General features: G+C 45.8%; 1 protein-coding gene across 2 annotated transcripts in view; it reads right to left on the bottom strand.

Moving 5' to 3' along the window:
• Positions 1–16,483, bottom strand: part of CAMK1D (calcium/calmodulin dependent protein kinase ID) — a 393,621-nt gene that overhangs the window by 231,614 nt on the left and 145,524 nt on the right. For both annotated transcript variants that reach the window (XM_018057012.1, XM_018057013.1), the window contains exon 2: positions 1,978–2,109. In XM_018057012.1, the coding sequence (XP_017912501.1) occupies positions 1,978–2,109 (132 nt within the window). The remainder of the gene's footprint in view (positions 1–1,977; positions 2,110–16,483) is intronic.

Raw genomic sequence — 16,483 nt, 5'->3', positions numbered from 1 at the left:
TAGTGGCAAAGAACCCACTTGCTGACGCAGGAGACATAAGAGACCCGGATTCGATCCCTGGGTCAGGAAGATCCTCTGATGAAGGGAAAGGCAACCCACTCCAGTACTCTTGCCTGGCGAATCCTATGGACAGAGCAGCCTGGCAGGCTACAGTCCATGGGGTCACAAAAAGTTGGATACGACTGAAGCAACTTAGCACGCACGTAAGAAATATACATTTGGTCTTGTCCACAGGTCCCAACTTCCAGCTCATAAAGCTCTTGGAATTTCCTAAGTGTGAGAGACAAAGGTGTCTTTGTTATGTGAATGAGGTGACTTTTAGAAGCACCAGGCTGGAGGCTGTGTGTGTGTGTGTTAGTCACTCAGTCGTGTCTGACTCTTTGCAACCCCATGGACTGTAGCCAGCGAGTCTTCTCTGCCCATGGAATTCTCCAGGCAAGAATACTGGAGGGCGTTGCCTTTCCCTTCTCCAGGGGATCCTTCCAACCCAGCAATCAAACCTGGGTCTCCCAGATTGCAGAGAGAATCTTTACCATCTGAGCCACCAGGGAAGCCCAGGCCGGAGGCTAGCTGCCAGGAGAACCAACCGTGTGACTAGAGGGTTGGGGCTTTCATTCCATCCCCCAGATTTCCAGGGAGAGGAGAGGGGCTGGAGGTTGAATCAGTCACCAATGGCTGATGATTTTATCAATCACAACTATATAATGAAGCCTCCATAAAAGCCCCAAAGGACAAGTTTTTGTCCCTTTTTGGAGAGCTTCCGCATTGGGGAACCAGAATGCTTCTGTGTGCCACGCTGGCCTCACGCTTCAGGAGGACAGAAGCCTCTTTGTTCAGGACCCTGCTGTGTGTATCTCTTCATCTGGTTCTTGGTTCACATCCTTTAAGATCCTTTCATAATAATTTGGCCGTTTAGTGAGTAAATGGGTTTTCCTGAGTTCTGCAAGCCATTCTAGCAAACTGATCAATGCCCAGGAGGGGGTCGTGGGAGCGTCTGATTTAGAGCCAGTCGGTCCGAAGTGCAGGTAACATGCAAGCTTCAGACAGCAGCCTGATGGGGGTGGTCTTGTGGGACTGAGCCCTTCACCTGCAGGATCGGGCTCTGTCTCCAGGTGGACAATGTCAGGGTTGAGCTGAACTCCTGGACAGTCTGCTGGCAACAGAATCACTTGCTGGTGAGGGAAAACCCATGCACGCTGGAACTGGGTCCAGAAACCCCATCCAGGTTCTATTACGGGGGGAGCAAAATCAAACTCAGTGAAGAGGTAAAGCAGGTAACCAGTGAGCTCTGGAACTCGCTGGGTGCCAGGTGCCGGGTGAGAGGCAAGAGCAAGAGGCCCACCAAAGATTGTGGAAATCACACTGGTGGGGCTGACCTCCCAGGCTGTGCCACATCCGAGCTGCAAGGCGATGGACAAGTGACTTTCATCTCTGAGCTTCACCTCCTTCTTATAAAATAAAGCAACAACAAGAAACCAATAACACTACTGGCCACAGTGGCAGTGGCAGCCACCCTTTCACTGAGCACTCACTCTGCAGCAGGTGCCACACAGATACTTGCTAAGCACCATCTCACTTAATCCTGAGAACACCTGGGGGATGTACTAACTCCAGTTTATGGAGGAGGTGCAGAGCTCAGAAACAGCCCAAGGTCACCTAGCTGGAGGGAGTGGCGGGGTCTCAGTTCAAAGCGAAGTCCATCTGATTGCCCTGTTCTTTGGAAAGAATAATGACCTCAAGTGACTGCCACGAACATTAGGAGATGAAATACAATATGGAAAGTGCTCTGGACGCCCCATATAAACAGCAGTCAGGATTAACGAGCCCACTCCTCACTGCAGGTCAGCGTCCTGGTCGCCCTCTCTGACCACTGGGCATGCGGCTCCCTGTAGCCTCCTCCTTCCCTTGCATCAGAGACCTCATCATCTTGGCATGACCCCCGGTGAGGGCGTGGGGAGGCCGCCCTCCTGCACTCACCTTCTCAGGACGGCGATCTCATTCTCAATGCTGCTTTCTTTGCCCTTCAGCGCCTTCTTGGGAATACACTTGACCGCAAAGAGTTTTCCAGTTGCCTTCTCTTCAGCTAAGACCACTTCTGAAAATGCCCCACTGTGAAAAGAGAGGGAGAAAAAGAAGCAGATTAGATTGAGGAGATCTGGGGATTCCTGACAGGTCCTCTGATTCCACTTCCAAAATCAAGTGTAATAGCAACAATAAGAAGGATCCCTGGTGATTTTTTTAATCCAACCACACTCCTAACCAAACGTCTTTATGCAAAGAGTAAACAGAGGCAAGGGTGACCGCTTGCAAAGGGACACGGGGATGGCCAGGTGGGTGTGGCCACCTCCCCCTGTCAACTGCCACTCTGAGAACAGCCAAGCGATGATAACTCAGGAGTCACAGGAATCCTCCAGGAAGGTTCCTGCAGAAAAGACTGCACCCATCTGAAGCTGTCGGCACCCCCAACCTCAAGCAGACAAGAATGTCTACATTCCTCCCAGGCCCTTTCAGTCCCAAGAAAATTTCAGAGCACTTAGCAAACTTGCAATTAATTCTCACAGATAGGTAAAAGTGTAATTAATGTGTACAACGTGTGGTATTGACATGGGTTAATTAATTGGCAGGGCTGTGCATGGCTGCAATGAGCAGCTTATTTCTCTTCCAAGTCAAACAAAAACAAACATGATGCCCTGAGTCAGGGAGACTTTCCTACCTGAAAACATAAATCTTTCTCTGTGAGGTCAGAGCCCCAAATTGAAAATGTAACCAGAACATTCAGGCCCAGAGATTACCTATCTCCCGAGAGGTGGTCCATGAGCGCCAGAGGCTGCCTTGTCCCTCCACCTGCCACCTTCTCTATCTCCAGCAGAAAACCTCTGGGTGCCACTCTAGGGAGGGGGCACAACTTCCCTAACGACTCAAACAAAAACAGACACCTTCCCTGTCTGCTGCAGATCTCAGTAACATGGGTTTTATGCAGGCCACAGATAGTCACTCAGTCATTCTTGGTCTCCAGACTTGCAGGAGCAACTCCTGTTTCCTTTGAGAGACACTAAACACAGCGGCTAAACAATTATGATCAGAGACGAGCTCTCCTGCATCAAAAGAAGCCACTAGAAGGACCAATGTCATCCCAACACTGGTGCCTTGGGGCCTTTGTTTTTCAGTCAGCCTCCAAGAGATGCCTAAGCAATGGATGAATGGATAAAGAAGACGGGGTGCATATACCCAACGGAACACCGCTCAGCCCTAAAAAAGAACAAAATAATGCCATTCACAGCAACATGGGTGGACCTGGAGATCATCATACTGAGTGAAGAAAGTCAGACTGAGAAAGACTCACACCATGTGATTCTGCTTAGTGTGAAATCTGAAAAAAAGGCACAAATGAACCTATTACAGAACAGAAAGAGTCACAGATGTAGAAAACTTATGGTTACCAAGGGAAAAGGGGGCACGGGGAAAACTGGGAGATTGGGATTGACACATATTCACTACTGTACATAAAACAGGTAATAAAGACCTTCTGCATAACGCAGGGAACTCTGCTCAATACTCTGTAACGGCCCATATGGGGAAAGAATCCAAAAAAGAGTGTATGCATGTATATGCTTAACTGATTCACTCTGCTGTATATTGGATGTTACGTACCACTGTGAAATTAACACAACATCGTAAATCAACTAAACTCCAATAAAAATTAATTTAAAAAAAAACAACAACAGATGCCTAAGCAAGAGCAGACTTTTCTCTCCCCATCCTGTGCCACCTGACGGGGACAGGCATCTGTCCTGGAGCAGAGACATACTGATAGACAGATTTTAAATCCTTTCCAGTGGGAGGAATTCACCACTGAGTGCAATTAACTGTGAGTCTTCGGGGCAAGTGTTCCTCCTGAACCCCAACTCTTGACAGAGGAGTCTGTCTTCCAGGCCTGCATCTAATTATAGAAAGCCGAGAGACAGAAGATCCGTAGTCCACGAAAGACCCAAATGGCATATGTCAGAGCAGATATCTGCCCACGATCTCCGGCCAGGTCACAGTCTCCCCCACCCTCCACATGCCTGGCATACACAGACACCTTCTCGACTCAGCCAGAACAGCAATTATGAAACGGAAATACATAAAACCCAGGGCAGATTTATCAGAGTGATATATGGTACTAGACATTCCCAGTGGCATTTGGTCACTGCCAATGGCTTTTGTCCAAAAAAGCCAGTTCATAACAACTTGAGGGAATCCTCTAGCCAGCAGCTGCTCTTCCTGCTCATGTGTGTCTGGGGATGAACTGAGGTGAATTCTCCCAGTGAGGGTTCCTAGGCAGAAGGAATGTGAAGGGTTATGGACTCGCTCCCGGGGAAAGGGGGGGGTGGTGGGAGGGATTGGGATTGACACACATATACTACTGATACTATATATAAAGCAGATAGCTAAGGGGAACCTGCTGTGCAGCACAGGGAACTCTTCTCAGTGGTCTGTGGTGGCCTAAATGGGGAGGAAATCCAAAACAGAGGGGATGTACGCATACATATATGTGCTAAGTCACTTCAGTCATGTCCGACTCTGCAACCCCATGGACTATAGCCTGCCAGGCTCCTCTGTCCACGGAATTCTCCAGGAAAGAATACTGAAGTGAGTCGCCATGCCCTCCTCCAGGGGATCTTCCCGACTCAGGGATGGAACCCGTGCCTCTTACGTCTCCTGCACTGACAGGTGGGTTCTTCACCACTTGTGCCACCTGGGAGGCCCAGGTATATGTATAGCAACAGCAGAAACTAGCACAGCATTGTAAAGGAACTACCCTCTAATAAAAATTAATTCTTAAAAAATGGTTACATGGGAAAAATTTGATAAGCCTTTTCACTCATTACCTCTCTAAAGGAGAAAGAAGTTACATGAATAACTGGAGGCACTGGATGTTACGTACCACTTGACAGTTACAGAGCGCTTTGGCCCATTTCAATGAATCCAATTCATATGGCAACCCAAGAAGTGCACAGAAAGGTACTGTCCTCTGTTTTGCAGAGGAAGATACTGAGGCCCAGGTGGGAAAGGTCAGAAAAGAAAACGCAGGCTTCCTAACCTTTCCCAGGTCCTTTTCAAGACACTCTGCTGGGCTGCTAGCAGGGAGCCTGCCCCACAAGAGGGGCAGGTGGCAGGAAGGGAGGGCCAGACACTGCCTTTAGGTGAGCTGTCTCCTGTCCTCCCGCCCCAAGGGTGCAAACCCACCTCGCGGCCTCGCTGAGCCAAACGGTGTGCATCTATCCAGCTTTAAGCTTTCCAAAGACAGAGCTCACTGGTCTTCAGGGGATATAAAGAAAGCATAAATTGCTATTGTTCCTACAATAAACATAAATCACTGGAAGACACTTTCCCATTCCAAGAAAGCTAATTAAAAATATCAGAAGCTCATGAATGAAGAGTGGGGGCACTTTCAGTGTAATTACACAACAAAGTGTCTGCTTGTGTGCAGTAGGGGAAAAGGAGAGGGAGACAGGCAGAGAGAGGAAGGCTGGGAAGGGGCTGGTCATGGGAAGGAAGACAGCAAGAAAAATTATCTGAGAGCCAGAAAGTCTCCAGACAACCCAGGGAAATAAATTCCTAAGAACACAAGTAGGGACTGAGAGTTACCAAGTTATACAAAATACAGGGAGGTCAGAGCAGGTCGCACTCCATAACTGTAAGATACAAGGGCTGGGCATTTCATTCTGGGCGGGACAGCCTTCCAGCCAGACTGAGCCACACCTGAAGCTTGAACTGGCAGTCTGTACGGGGGCCGCTCCTGCCTGGCACCCCCTTGTCCTCCCTCCGTGATCTGACTCCTCCCTTCGTCACCCCTTGACTAGAACCAGGAGGGCTGGCCACTGGAAGGTGGCAGGGGTTGACCAAATGCTAAACCCAGGGCTCTCCTGCTGCTCATCCTATCAGTCTCTTGTGTGACCTCTGACGGCGGTAGCCTCCTTCCTAAAACTCCCTCCTTCCTGGTTCTACGACAGCTCTCTCCTCCCATCTGTACATCCAGCTTCTCTCATTGCCACCTGTTCCTCCTCTTATCAAATGTCAGTGATCCCCTAAGACGCATCCTCAGCCCAGCCTTCATCCTACTCTATGCCCTCCCCCGGAAAACCTGGGGGTGTTTCCTGTTTCCACACCACCACCCATCTCCTCATGGCCCCCTAACCTTGATCTAAATTGTAACCTCCCTCATCTCATCTTGTGTGCAAATCTCATCTTTCCAGCTGCCTACTAGGGCCCTAGTATCTTCTTCCCCAAACTTCTATCGCTTATACCCACTCTTATTTCTGTAGATCCAGGAAACCAGCCTAGAACTCAACCTCATTCCTTTCCCACTTCCACCACCAAGTAGATCCAGGTTTTCACTAACAAGACTCTCAGATGACTGTCTGTCTTTCCATCCCTACACCACTGCTTTGAGTTCCAGTTATTCCATTCAGGACTCTCTCCTGGCTCCTCTGGCCTCAGCAAGCCTACTTCCCACCACTATCTTCTACCTATTCCTGAAATTATTTTTCCAAAGCAAAGATCTGATTATGTGACTACCCTACTTAAACACTGAGGCTTCAAGCCTACACAGGATAAAGTTTAAACTCCTTTGCAAGTTTCCATGGCATTCAACGGGCTTCCTGGTGGCTCAGACGGTAAAGAATCTGCCTGCAGTGCAGGAGATCTAGGTTTGATCTCTGAGTCGGAAGATCACCCGGAGAAGGAAATGGCAACCCACTCCAGAATTCCTGCCTGGGGAAGTATATGCACAGAGGAGCCTAGCGGGCTACAGTCCACGGGGTTACAAAGAGTCGGACACGACTGAGTGACCAACACTTTCACTTCCATGACATTCAAAGCTCTCCCCAAATTGACCCCAACCTGCAAGCTCCTCCACCACCAAGCCATCCCCAGCAAAAACGTGCCCCACCATGCACACATCATCTCCACTCAACCACAAAGGTCAGCTGGCATTTCCCAAATACACCCATGCCCTTTCACACCACTTGAGATAGGTTCCAGTCCACCCACCTCCTCTCTTTCTTGAATACCATTCCTTTTTCTTTCTGCTTGGCAAAACTCTGTTTCTATGGGAATGGCACCCCACTCCAGTACTCTTGCCTGGGAAATCCCATGGATGGAGGAGCCTGGTAGGCTACAGTCCATGGGGTCGCGAAGAGTCGGACACGACTGAGCAACTTCACTTTCACTTTTCACTTTCCTGCACTGGAGAAGGAAATGGCAACCCACCCCAGTTTCTTGCCTAGAGAATCCCAGGGACGGGGAAGCCTGGTGGGCTGCCGTCTATGGGGTCACACAGAGTCAGACACGACTGACGTGACTTAGCAGTAGCAGCAGTTGATATATTTCCTTATCTTTGAAGGCTTTTTTAATTGTCTTCCCCTCAGACAGAATGAGGCCGTCATTCTGAGGCTCACACACTTGACTCAAACCTCTATTGACTTATGCACACATGCCATTTGTGGCCTTTTGTGTGCTTGCCTATATGTGAGCAGAACTCCTAAGCTGTTCTCTTCTGTGTCTCCATTCCTAACAATGTTTGGCGCTAAACGATGCCCAAGGCAGTTTGATGATCACCCTTACCTGAAGCTCTCCTCAGATTTTCCCCTATGCTGCAGATGGACCAAGTAAATGATGTTCTCCAATGACCTTCCACTCGGTGTAGGGGAAAAATACTGTTCCTTCCCGCCTTTATAATGTAGTCCTCTGAGTTTCTATGCAAGCCTATGCAGAAAGATCCTCAAAGGTTTCTCTCGAAGCATAAAAATTCTTTGCACCTTTCCAGATATATTTTAAACTGTGTGCCTATGTACCTGAATGCTTAAATCATATTCTACAGTTGAATAATCCTGAGGTCACTAATTTGTGAATTTATGGCATGATATTTCTCCCCATAAATCATTATCTTGATTATAGAAGTAAAATTTGTTAGGAAAGTGGAGAGGGCAGATTTTTAGATAGGTAAAGGACCTTAGGAAATGCACAATCATGGGGGAAATTAAAATCCCAGGGACTTGAAAATGGTATTTCTTCAAGTTGTGACAAGATATTTCTTTGAGTTTCAAAGAAAATTATTCTATTTTTTAAAAACACACCGCATTTCCAATTAAATTAAATCTTTATGATGAATTACTGAAAAGGTCAAAGAAAAAAATTCTTCGTGAAGTGCTAAATATTTTCATCTCCTGAAGATAAGCTGCACAAATTACAAAAGCTGAATCTTTCCCCCTTTTCTTCCACATTTCAAAGCAAATCACATCATTACCCGGAGGGACACCTTACTCTGATTGTAAGCCAGGCACATTGGAGAAAATAAACAATCTTTCGAAAGCTGAATTTCTAAGACTCGAGGGAAATGTCATATTTTCTATATTGACTAAAGAATTCCTCTTGCTTCTAACTTCATAAATAATGGCTCTGGAAAAACACTGCTTTGTTTTTGCTTTATCTAGTTAGTTGTAAGAATGGAACCCTGGTGTTGTAATGAGAACTATCCACGCCATAGACTATAAAGACTATAAAGTTCAACCAGTGATTGACACCCAATCCTCTATGAGTGAAATGATTCCCAACTCCCAACTGACTAATGGAAAAACAAGCAAAGAAGTGGGTCAGGTTCCAGAAAGTCCTTATATTCTTGAGCTCCCTAGAAAAGCAGCAGAAAATCCATGTGCATCAAGGATACCTTGCTTTAAATAGACATTTAAGGGTTTTGTGAATCACAGTGAGACATTTACCTTCCAGGTGTTAAAGCAAACTCCTAGGGCCACTCAGAGCACCTTACCTCCAATTGTGCGGCAATATACTGAGACTAGAACTCAGAGCAAAGCCACACCCACAGATTCACTGGATAGCACAACTACTCACTATCAATTCTGATCATAAAAAGTAAACACAAGAATCTATAAGGAGGAGGGATAAATTAGGAATATGGGATAACAGATATATACCACTACATATAAAGTAGATAAACAAGGATTTACTGTATAGCATAGGGAACTACATTCCATATCTTGTAAATAATCTATAATGGAAAATCTATAATGAAATACATATGCACATATATATGGACAACTGAATCACTTTGCTGTACACTTGAAATGAACACAATATTTTAAATCAACTATACTTTAATTTTTTAAAAAGAGGATCTCTGGATTCTGCTTTCTCGGTTTCTACGATCTATAATCTGAAGTTGTTAAGAACAAATATCAGGTAGTACCTAAGAAGAGGAGCTGACGTGCCGGCTCTCCTAAGTGCACATAATGTTAAAATAAACTCTTTTCGCAAACAAGAGCAACTGCATCACAAAATATACAAACATTTAGTCTCTGACTACCTGCTATGACTTGTATATTTTCGGTGCTCCCCACATGTCCATATGACTGAACTGGGGAAACCTCTAAAAGACACCGCTGATTTTTAAGCAAAATCAGGAATTCCAGGGCTGTCTTTCTGATTCCGAGAGTACACTAAAGTGGCCACTTGATAAAATTATATCCATCTCAAATTAGACCAAGAAATAATCAGATGCTGCTGAAATGATCTGCCCTATTAGTTCAGAGCCAGCTATTACTTGTCCATTGAGTTTCCAAGCCTCTGAATCATTCTACATGCAAATCAGATTGGCTGTGTTATTATCTTTATTAACACCATCACCTCTAGCCCACTGCCACTACTAAAATGTGCAACTGGACAGACAGATGTTACCCCAGGCTCTGGACCATAAATCTAAAATATTCTTTTCCACTAAGCCTACTGTTTTTCCCAGGGTCAGGCCAGGACAATATCAAGGGCTGATGGGAAAGAAAAGAAAAAAAATCTAAACAGTAGAAATGAAGTTGGTAATATTTGGCTTGAGACAGCAGAGAAACAAACAGGTGCCTTTGAGACCTCTTGTTCCAGAGCAGAATCAATTCTTAAAATAGGAAAACCTGTGTGCTCACCCCAACAGTTGTCTTACTGACCCCAGAGAATCCAAACGGATAGTAACAGTAGTGGAGTCAGATGGTCTCAGTGTCTAAACTCTCCAGGCAGAAATTAGGCAATTTTAGAAGCGGCAATAACTCTTTCTGGTAGAATCTTCACTTAAATATCTTCACTAATTCATATGCCACGCGTGACATTGTATGCTACTTCAGTCCAGTGACCTAAAGAAAGACATGCCCGATATGAATAAAGCTCTGACAAGCAAGCAGAAAGAGAAGTCTTAATTCAACAACAAATATGTGTGCATGAAAACTGGCATCTCTTCATTAATAGATATAACATCTATTACTTTAAGTGTGTTTCCTCAAACCCTCCCTTTGACAATTACATAGTACTCATTTGAGCAACTGAACTGAACATGATAGTTCATAGCGACGCTTCAGCTAGAAGTAATACAAACTTCCTTTTTTCAAGAAAAAAAAGTATAACAAGCCCTCATTAATTTTGACCTGTGTCTCACCAGCCAGCTCACATAAGTGACATTTTCTTAACTTTAGTAAGGAAGACTCCCATTAAAAATAGCTATTCTTTTTCACCCAGAAATACCCTCTTCTTCTTCAACTGGCAAATTCCACAATGACTAGCCCCCAGATTCGAAAACAGCTTCAAGAGCCATGACAGAAATGTTCTAAACATTCATCCGATTAGTGTGATTGTTGCCCAGATCAATTCTCATTCCAAGTACATCCCGCATCTGAAACCACTGGAGCGGGCGATGGCGACACTCGTCACAGGGAAGGCTGCAAAACAGCACTGTCCTGCGGGTGACAACTGGGTTTCTTAAGGTTTTTCTTGGTGCTAAATCTTTCCAGCTAACTGCTTCACTGATCCAATTGCAGAAGAGAAATGAATTCCAAATGAATGCCTCCTGCCGTATTTTAAAGAACATACTTCATTTAATTGCACAACTTTCCCCTTCACTTCTCTGCTGTGGTCCCACGTCTTCTCTCTGCTCTTCTCCAGTCACTTGTGAAAGGCTGATTTGGAACTTGAGTGAATCAGTCATTTTTTCCCCAGCACATCCACAGGGAGCATTCATGGAAGCCTGGTTTTGGAGGTGATGGTGGAATAAAAGATTCCGTTCTTCTGGGATTGCAGAATCTCCCTGTAGCCATGGCTAAAGGACCGGCAACAGTGAAAGGCACGCAGGGCATCCTTGTGGGTCACCCATGCCTTTGCTGCGAGAGCGCCTTTCACTTGGGTGATGGGGTGATGACTTGGATGAAACTAAACTCCCAGTATCTTCTCTATGTTCCTGGTCAACCGTGCAGACCTACGAGGCCTGCAGCCTTCATAGATCACCTGTTTGGCCAAGATTCTCCAGACAGAGGTGGCTCTTCAGAATGCCCCGGCCCTTTCTCACTCCCATTTCTCATGGCGGGCTAACCAGACCTAGTGTACATTCATGTCCCCCTGCTAAGAAGGTCCAGCATCCCCGATGCCAAATCCACAGGCTTCGGAGGGACTGGGAACAAGGGGTGGGCAAAACCATAACCCCGAAGCCAGGAGGGGCATTCACGTTGACCCAGCTGGCCATGCCTCATACGGTCATTTTTACTCATTGGTAGGCTTGTATGTGAAACCCTCTTTTAAGCTTCTTTGAATTCTTGCTCAGGGCCGATGCAATAATAGGTAACTTCAAGGGAAATGCCCTTGAGCTCCATGACAACCAAACTTACACAACAAGGTACGCTTTCATTAGTCCTTCAAGCTCCCCCATTAAAAAAATATATAGAGAGAGTCCTTATTGGCACAATAATTACTACATTGAAAAGACATTTGGTTGTATCTATAGAAAGAAAACAGGAGGCCTAATAAAACTTGGTTTAAAAAAAATTAATATAAGTTTGAAGTAGCAAAGCACTGTAAATATCCTAAATATCATCAAACCTCAGAGATATTGCGGCTTTTGGTTTGAGACCACCAAAATAAAGCAAATATCACAAAAAATGTCACATGAATTCTTTGGTTTCTCAGTGCGTATAAAAGTTATGCTTATGCTACAGTCTATTAGGTATACAACAGCATTACATCTAAAAAAGCAATGCACATACCTTAATTTTAAAATATTCATTGCTGAAAAGTGCTAACATCTGAGCCTTCAGTAAGTTGTTGTCTTTTTGCAATAGTGACATCAAACATCACTGATCACAGGTCACCATCACAAACACTCTAATAGTTCAAAAGTTTGAAACATTGTGAGAATTGCCAAAATGTGACACAGAGACAGGAACTGGGCCAATGTTGTTAGAAAAATGGAACCAACAAACTTGCTCAATGCAGGGTGGCCCCAAGCCTCCCACTCAGTAGAAAATGCAGTGAAACACAATAAACTGAAGCAAAACAAAATGAAGTCTGCTTGTGTCCAGCAACAGGAAACTGACTGAGTAAATTACAGCCTAAAAATGCACGGAACTATCATGCAGTCATTTAAAATAGTTAAGCAGACTTACGTGGGCTAATATGGAATTGTACCCAAGATACATTGTGAAGTGAAAAAATAAATGTGTAGAGCAGTGTCTTTTGTGTTATTGTTTGCATCACACACACACACACACACACACAATTTATGAGAAGACAGACAAGAAGCAAGTAACACTATTTCTTCCAGAGAGAGTCCTAAGAATGAGGCTTGCTGGAAGACTTCCTTCCCATCCATTTTACTAAGTACCCAGTGTATGTACATGCATTGTTTTTCCATTAAAAGTTACTTAATGAAGTAGAGAAAATTTTGGAAAAAGACAGAGAATAATCAGTAACTATCTATGCAAAATGACTACCCAGCTAGCTAAAGGCTTATACTAGAAGTCTAGTTGGATTAACCAACTAGCTATATGTTATTGACAAAAACGTCAGCAACAATCCCATTACAGAGCCAAGTTCACGCTTGTGCTGGGTGGATAACCCGTCTGTCCAAATTGGGTTGGTATGAACTAGTGACTCAGCCTCTCAACCTGTCTCACAATAGCCCAAACACCTTCACCAATGCAGAAATTCAATGGCTTTTTGAAGAAAAACCTCTTCTTCACAGAGATCATTCATACATAACACTAGGAAACTTATGCTAGGGCAAGAGAAATTTGAAACAGGCCCTGAAGGATGAGTGTGTTTCAAAAGACACAAACATCAGGGAAACAGAGCAAAGTCAAGAAAGACCAGTGGACAAAAGCAGAACAGTGTGGCAGCTGTCACACGCGAGAGGAGCGTGGGAGGAGGGAAATTTACCAGGAGGAGACAAGGCTAAGAAATGCTATGTGTGCTCATGTGCGTGTAAAGCTACAAAACACACCCTCTCTGTTCACAGCACTGCAGCACCCTTTGGTAGACAGAACAGTGTCCCCCTAAAGACGACCATGCTCTAATCCCTGGAGCCTGTGAATATTAGCTTCACAGCAAAAGGGACTTGGCATCTGTGACGAGGTTAAGGGATTTAAAATGGGGAGAGTACCCTGGATTATCTGGGTGGCTCAATGTAATGACAACGGCCCTTACAAGTGGGAGGCAGGAAGGTCAGAATCAGAGAAGGACATGGGGTTCCAGAAGCAGCAGTCAGGGGGCTTCCCTGGGGGTCCAGTGGTTAAGACTCCATGCGCCCAGTGCAGGGGGCCTGTGTCGAACCTACGGTCAGGGCACTAGAGCCCACATGCATGCATGCTCCAAGTAAGACTCGGGGCAGGGGGAGGGAGAGTGGGAGACGAGGGAGGGGGGAGAGAGAGAGGCGGGGGAGAGAGAGAGAGAGGAAGGAGCGGTGGTCGGAGTGATGCGAAAGGGGCTGCGAGCTGAGGAACAGAGGCAGCCTCTAGAAGCTAGGAAAGCCAAAGAAGAGGTTTTCCCCAAGGCCCTCCAGAAGGAACAGAGCCCTGCAGTTTCTCGGCTTTAGCCCTGTAATACCCACTTCAGAGCTGCTGACCAGAACTAGTAAGTCACTAGGTCTGTGGTAATCTGTCATAGCAGCAATAGGAAACGAATCCAAATCTCCAGTATCCGTAGTTATCCCCATTTTACAGACGGGAACACTGAACTCATCAAGGTCCAAGAACTTGCCCAAATCTCAAATCAAGGACTAGAGGAGCCAGGACTCAAACCCAGGTGTAAGGGTGGAAGAGAAAGCAGCCACCGGACGGAGAACTTGCAGGCACACTGTGAACATCATGAATGTCAGAAGGAAGAGTGTCACTTCATGCAGCGGGTAGTCGGAAGGCGTAAGGTTCTGAACAAACAAGGGAAATGAACAGAGCTGACTGACAGTCTCAACCCAGTCCAAGGTATCACAGGTAATCTTGCGTGTCTGTTTTCCTCATTCTGAATGGAAACAGAGATGGGTCCTCCCTGTCACAGTGATATGATATGGCTTTGCCCTGTAGGACATTCACTGATGGCAAACATTTCCCTATTTGTAGTCCTGAATGGTATAAAAACAATTTTCACGAGGAAAATTCCCTTCTCTTTCTTTTTCCCTTTAGTGGTTGTTCCTAATTGGCTACATCACCCTACACTAAGCTGATGAAATGGTCCGCACATATTCCCATCATTGAGTTGCACGTTGAACAGGCTGGAGACAGAACCTGGATGCAGGTTATTCTGTGCTTCCTTATAGGTGCAAAGTTTCAGCCCAGAGAACAATGTTCTTCCCCTAAAAAGATCGGTTATTGTGAAAAGAATGAAGCTTCCCTAACCTAGATTATCACCAACCACCACCACCATCAACATCATCATCTATACTGATTACTAAAGAAAAGTGAAAAGTGAAAGTGAAGTTGCTCAGTCGTGTCCGACTCGGCGACCCCATGGACTGCAGCCCACCAGGCTCCTCTGTCTCTGGGATTCTCCAGGCAAGAATACTGGAGTGGGGTGCCATTTTCTTGTCCAGGAGATCTTCCTGACCCAGGGATTTTACCCGAGTTTCTCGCATTGTAGGCAGACGCTTTACCGTCTGAGCCACCAGGGAAGTCTACTGCTTACTAAAGCCTTATTAAAAGCTTACTTTGAAAACTCTTTGCCAACAGTTTTCTGATTCTACCAATAACCCTGTGTGACTGCATCATACCCATGTGACAACTGATAAAACGGAAGCTCCAAGAGCTTCAAACTTCTGCTAATCAGTTAATCAATTGACAGTCAAACTCTGGTTTGATGCCAAAGCCACGCGTTTTCATTTATAAAACTATGCCACCTCCTCAGGTAGAGTTAATTTCGTAATTCATGAAGGGTAAAGAAGAGTGGGTGGGGTGCAGAGGTTTGCCTCACTCTATTTCATCCCCGAATTGTCCAAATTCTCACCCATACTGTGTCAATGACGATCTGCTTCTAATGGGTAAATTCACTTCTTAACCTGTGAACAGAACCCCAGGAGCCTTGGTTTTCTGACACTGTTTGTCCATTTAAATCCCAAGGAGCCGAGGCACAAAGTTCTCCTTCCCACCTCTGGGAACCCACACGCTGCAGGAGGAGGGTGGGTGAATTTTTAATTTGGACTTTCTGTCAATGTTCCTAAACTACTCCTCCAGGTTTTCAAATTAGGCCCCCTCCTTACTGCCTTTATGTCTTAATATTCTACACACTCATGTTCATTCCTTTCAAAAGTATAAAAACTCGGTAGACTCAAGATCAACACTGAGGGGCCCCCACCTGCTGAGCCCTTCTCTTCCTAAACTGCCCACACACCCCATTCTTCATCTCCCCATGAAGGGAACCAACTTAATCTTCAAACGCAACGGCCAAGTGCTCCGTTTCCTTGTAGTAGCATCATCACATTAACATTATCCCAGATCAAAGAAAAGTTCCTACATCCATCCACAGGCTCTAGCTTCTTGCTGGAAAGCTTTACTTGCTTGTCAACCACAGACACACCAACTACTAAACAATTTGCTGCGAGGGGCTGATGACATTATCTCCAGCCAAACACAGTGGTGTGCACCTGCCTAGCAGGGCCCCCAAAGCACAAGAGCTTCATCTGAGATACTGATACCTCTGCACAGAAAATGAAAGCCAGAAGCCTGGGGATATGGTTCACTGGGCTTTTCTCCATGACTTTACCATGAGACCAGGGAAAGGAATACGGGGGCAACCTTGCCCCTGCCAGCCCTCCCTAAGTCCTAGGCCCCAGGAACGGTGACCTGGATGCTCTGATGTCCAGAGAGGAAACTGGTCCTTTCTGCTTGGCTTCTCCCAATAGGATTGATAAGTACACGTGTCTCTCCCAATGCAAGAGGGATGCCGTCTTTAGAAACGCCAGGATCCCGTCCCCCTGACAACGCTCTATTCAAGTCTGGGCTCCTTTGAGATTTCTAAAAGGTAAACCAGGGTCAACCCTCCAATCAGTGAGACTCCCCAGAGCTGGGGAGGGACTCCAAAAGGCTTGTCTGCCCCCAGAATATCTCCCCGTATTTGCCCACTAAGGTGCCTGAGCCACTTCCTCGTCTAAGGGACATACCTCCTGCCCTCCCCTCCGAAGTCCAGGCGCATGGCC

Source organism: Capra hircus, chromosome 13 (assembly GCF_001704415.2).
Source record: "Capra hircus breed San Clemente chromosome 13, ASM170441v1, whole genome shotgun sequence".
NCBI lineage: Eukaryota > Metazoa > Chordata > Mammalia > Artiodactyla > Bovidae > Capra > Capra hircus.
Note: the sequence above shows the minus strand (reverse complement) of the source record. Positions and strands in the feature narration are given on the sequence as shown.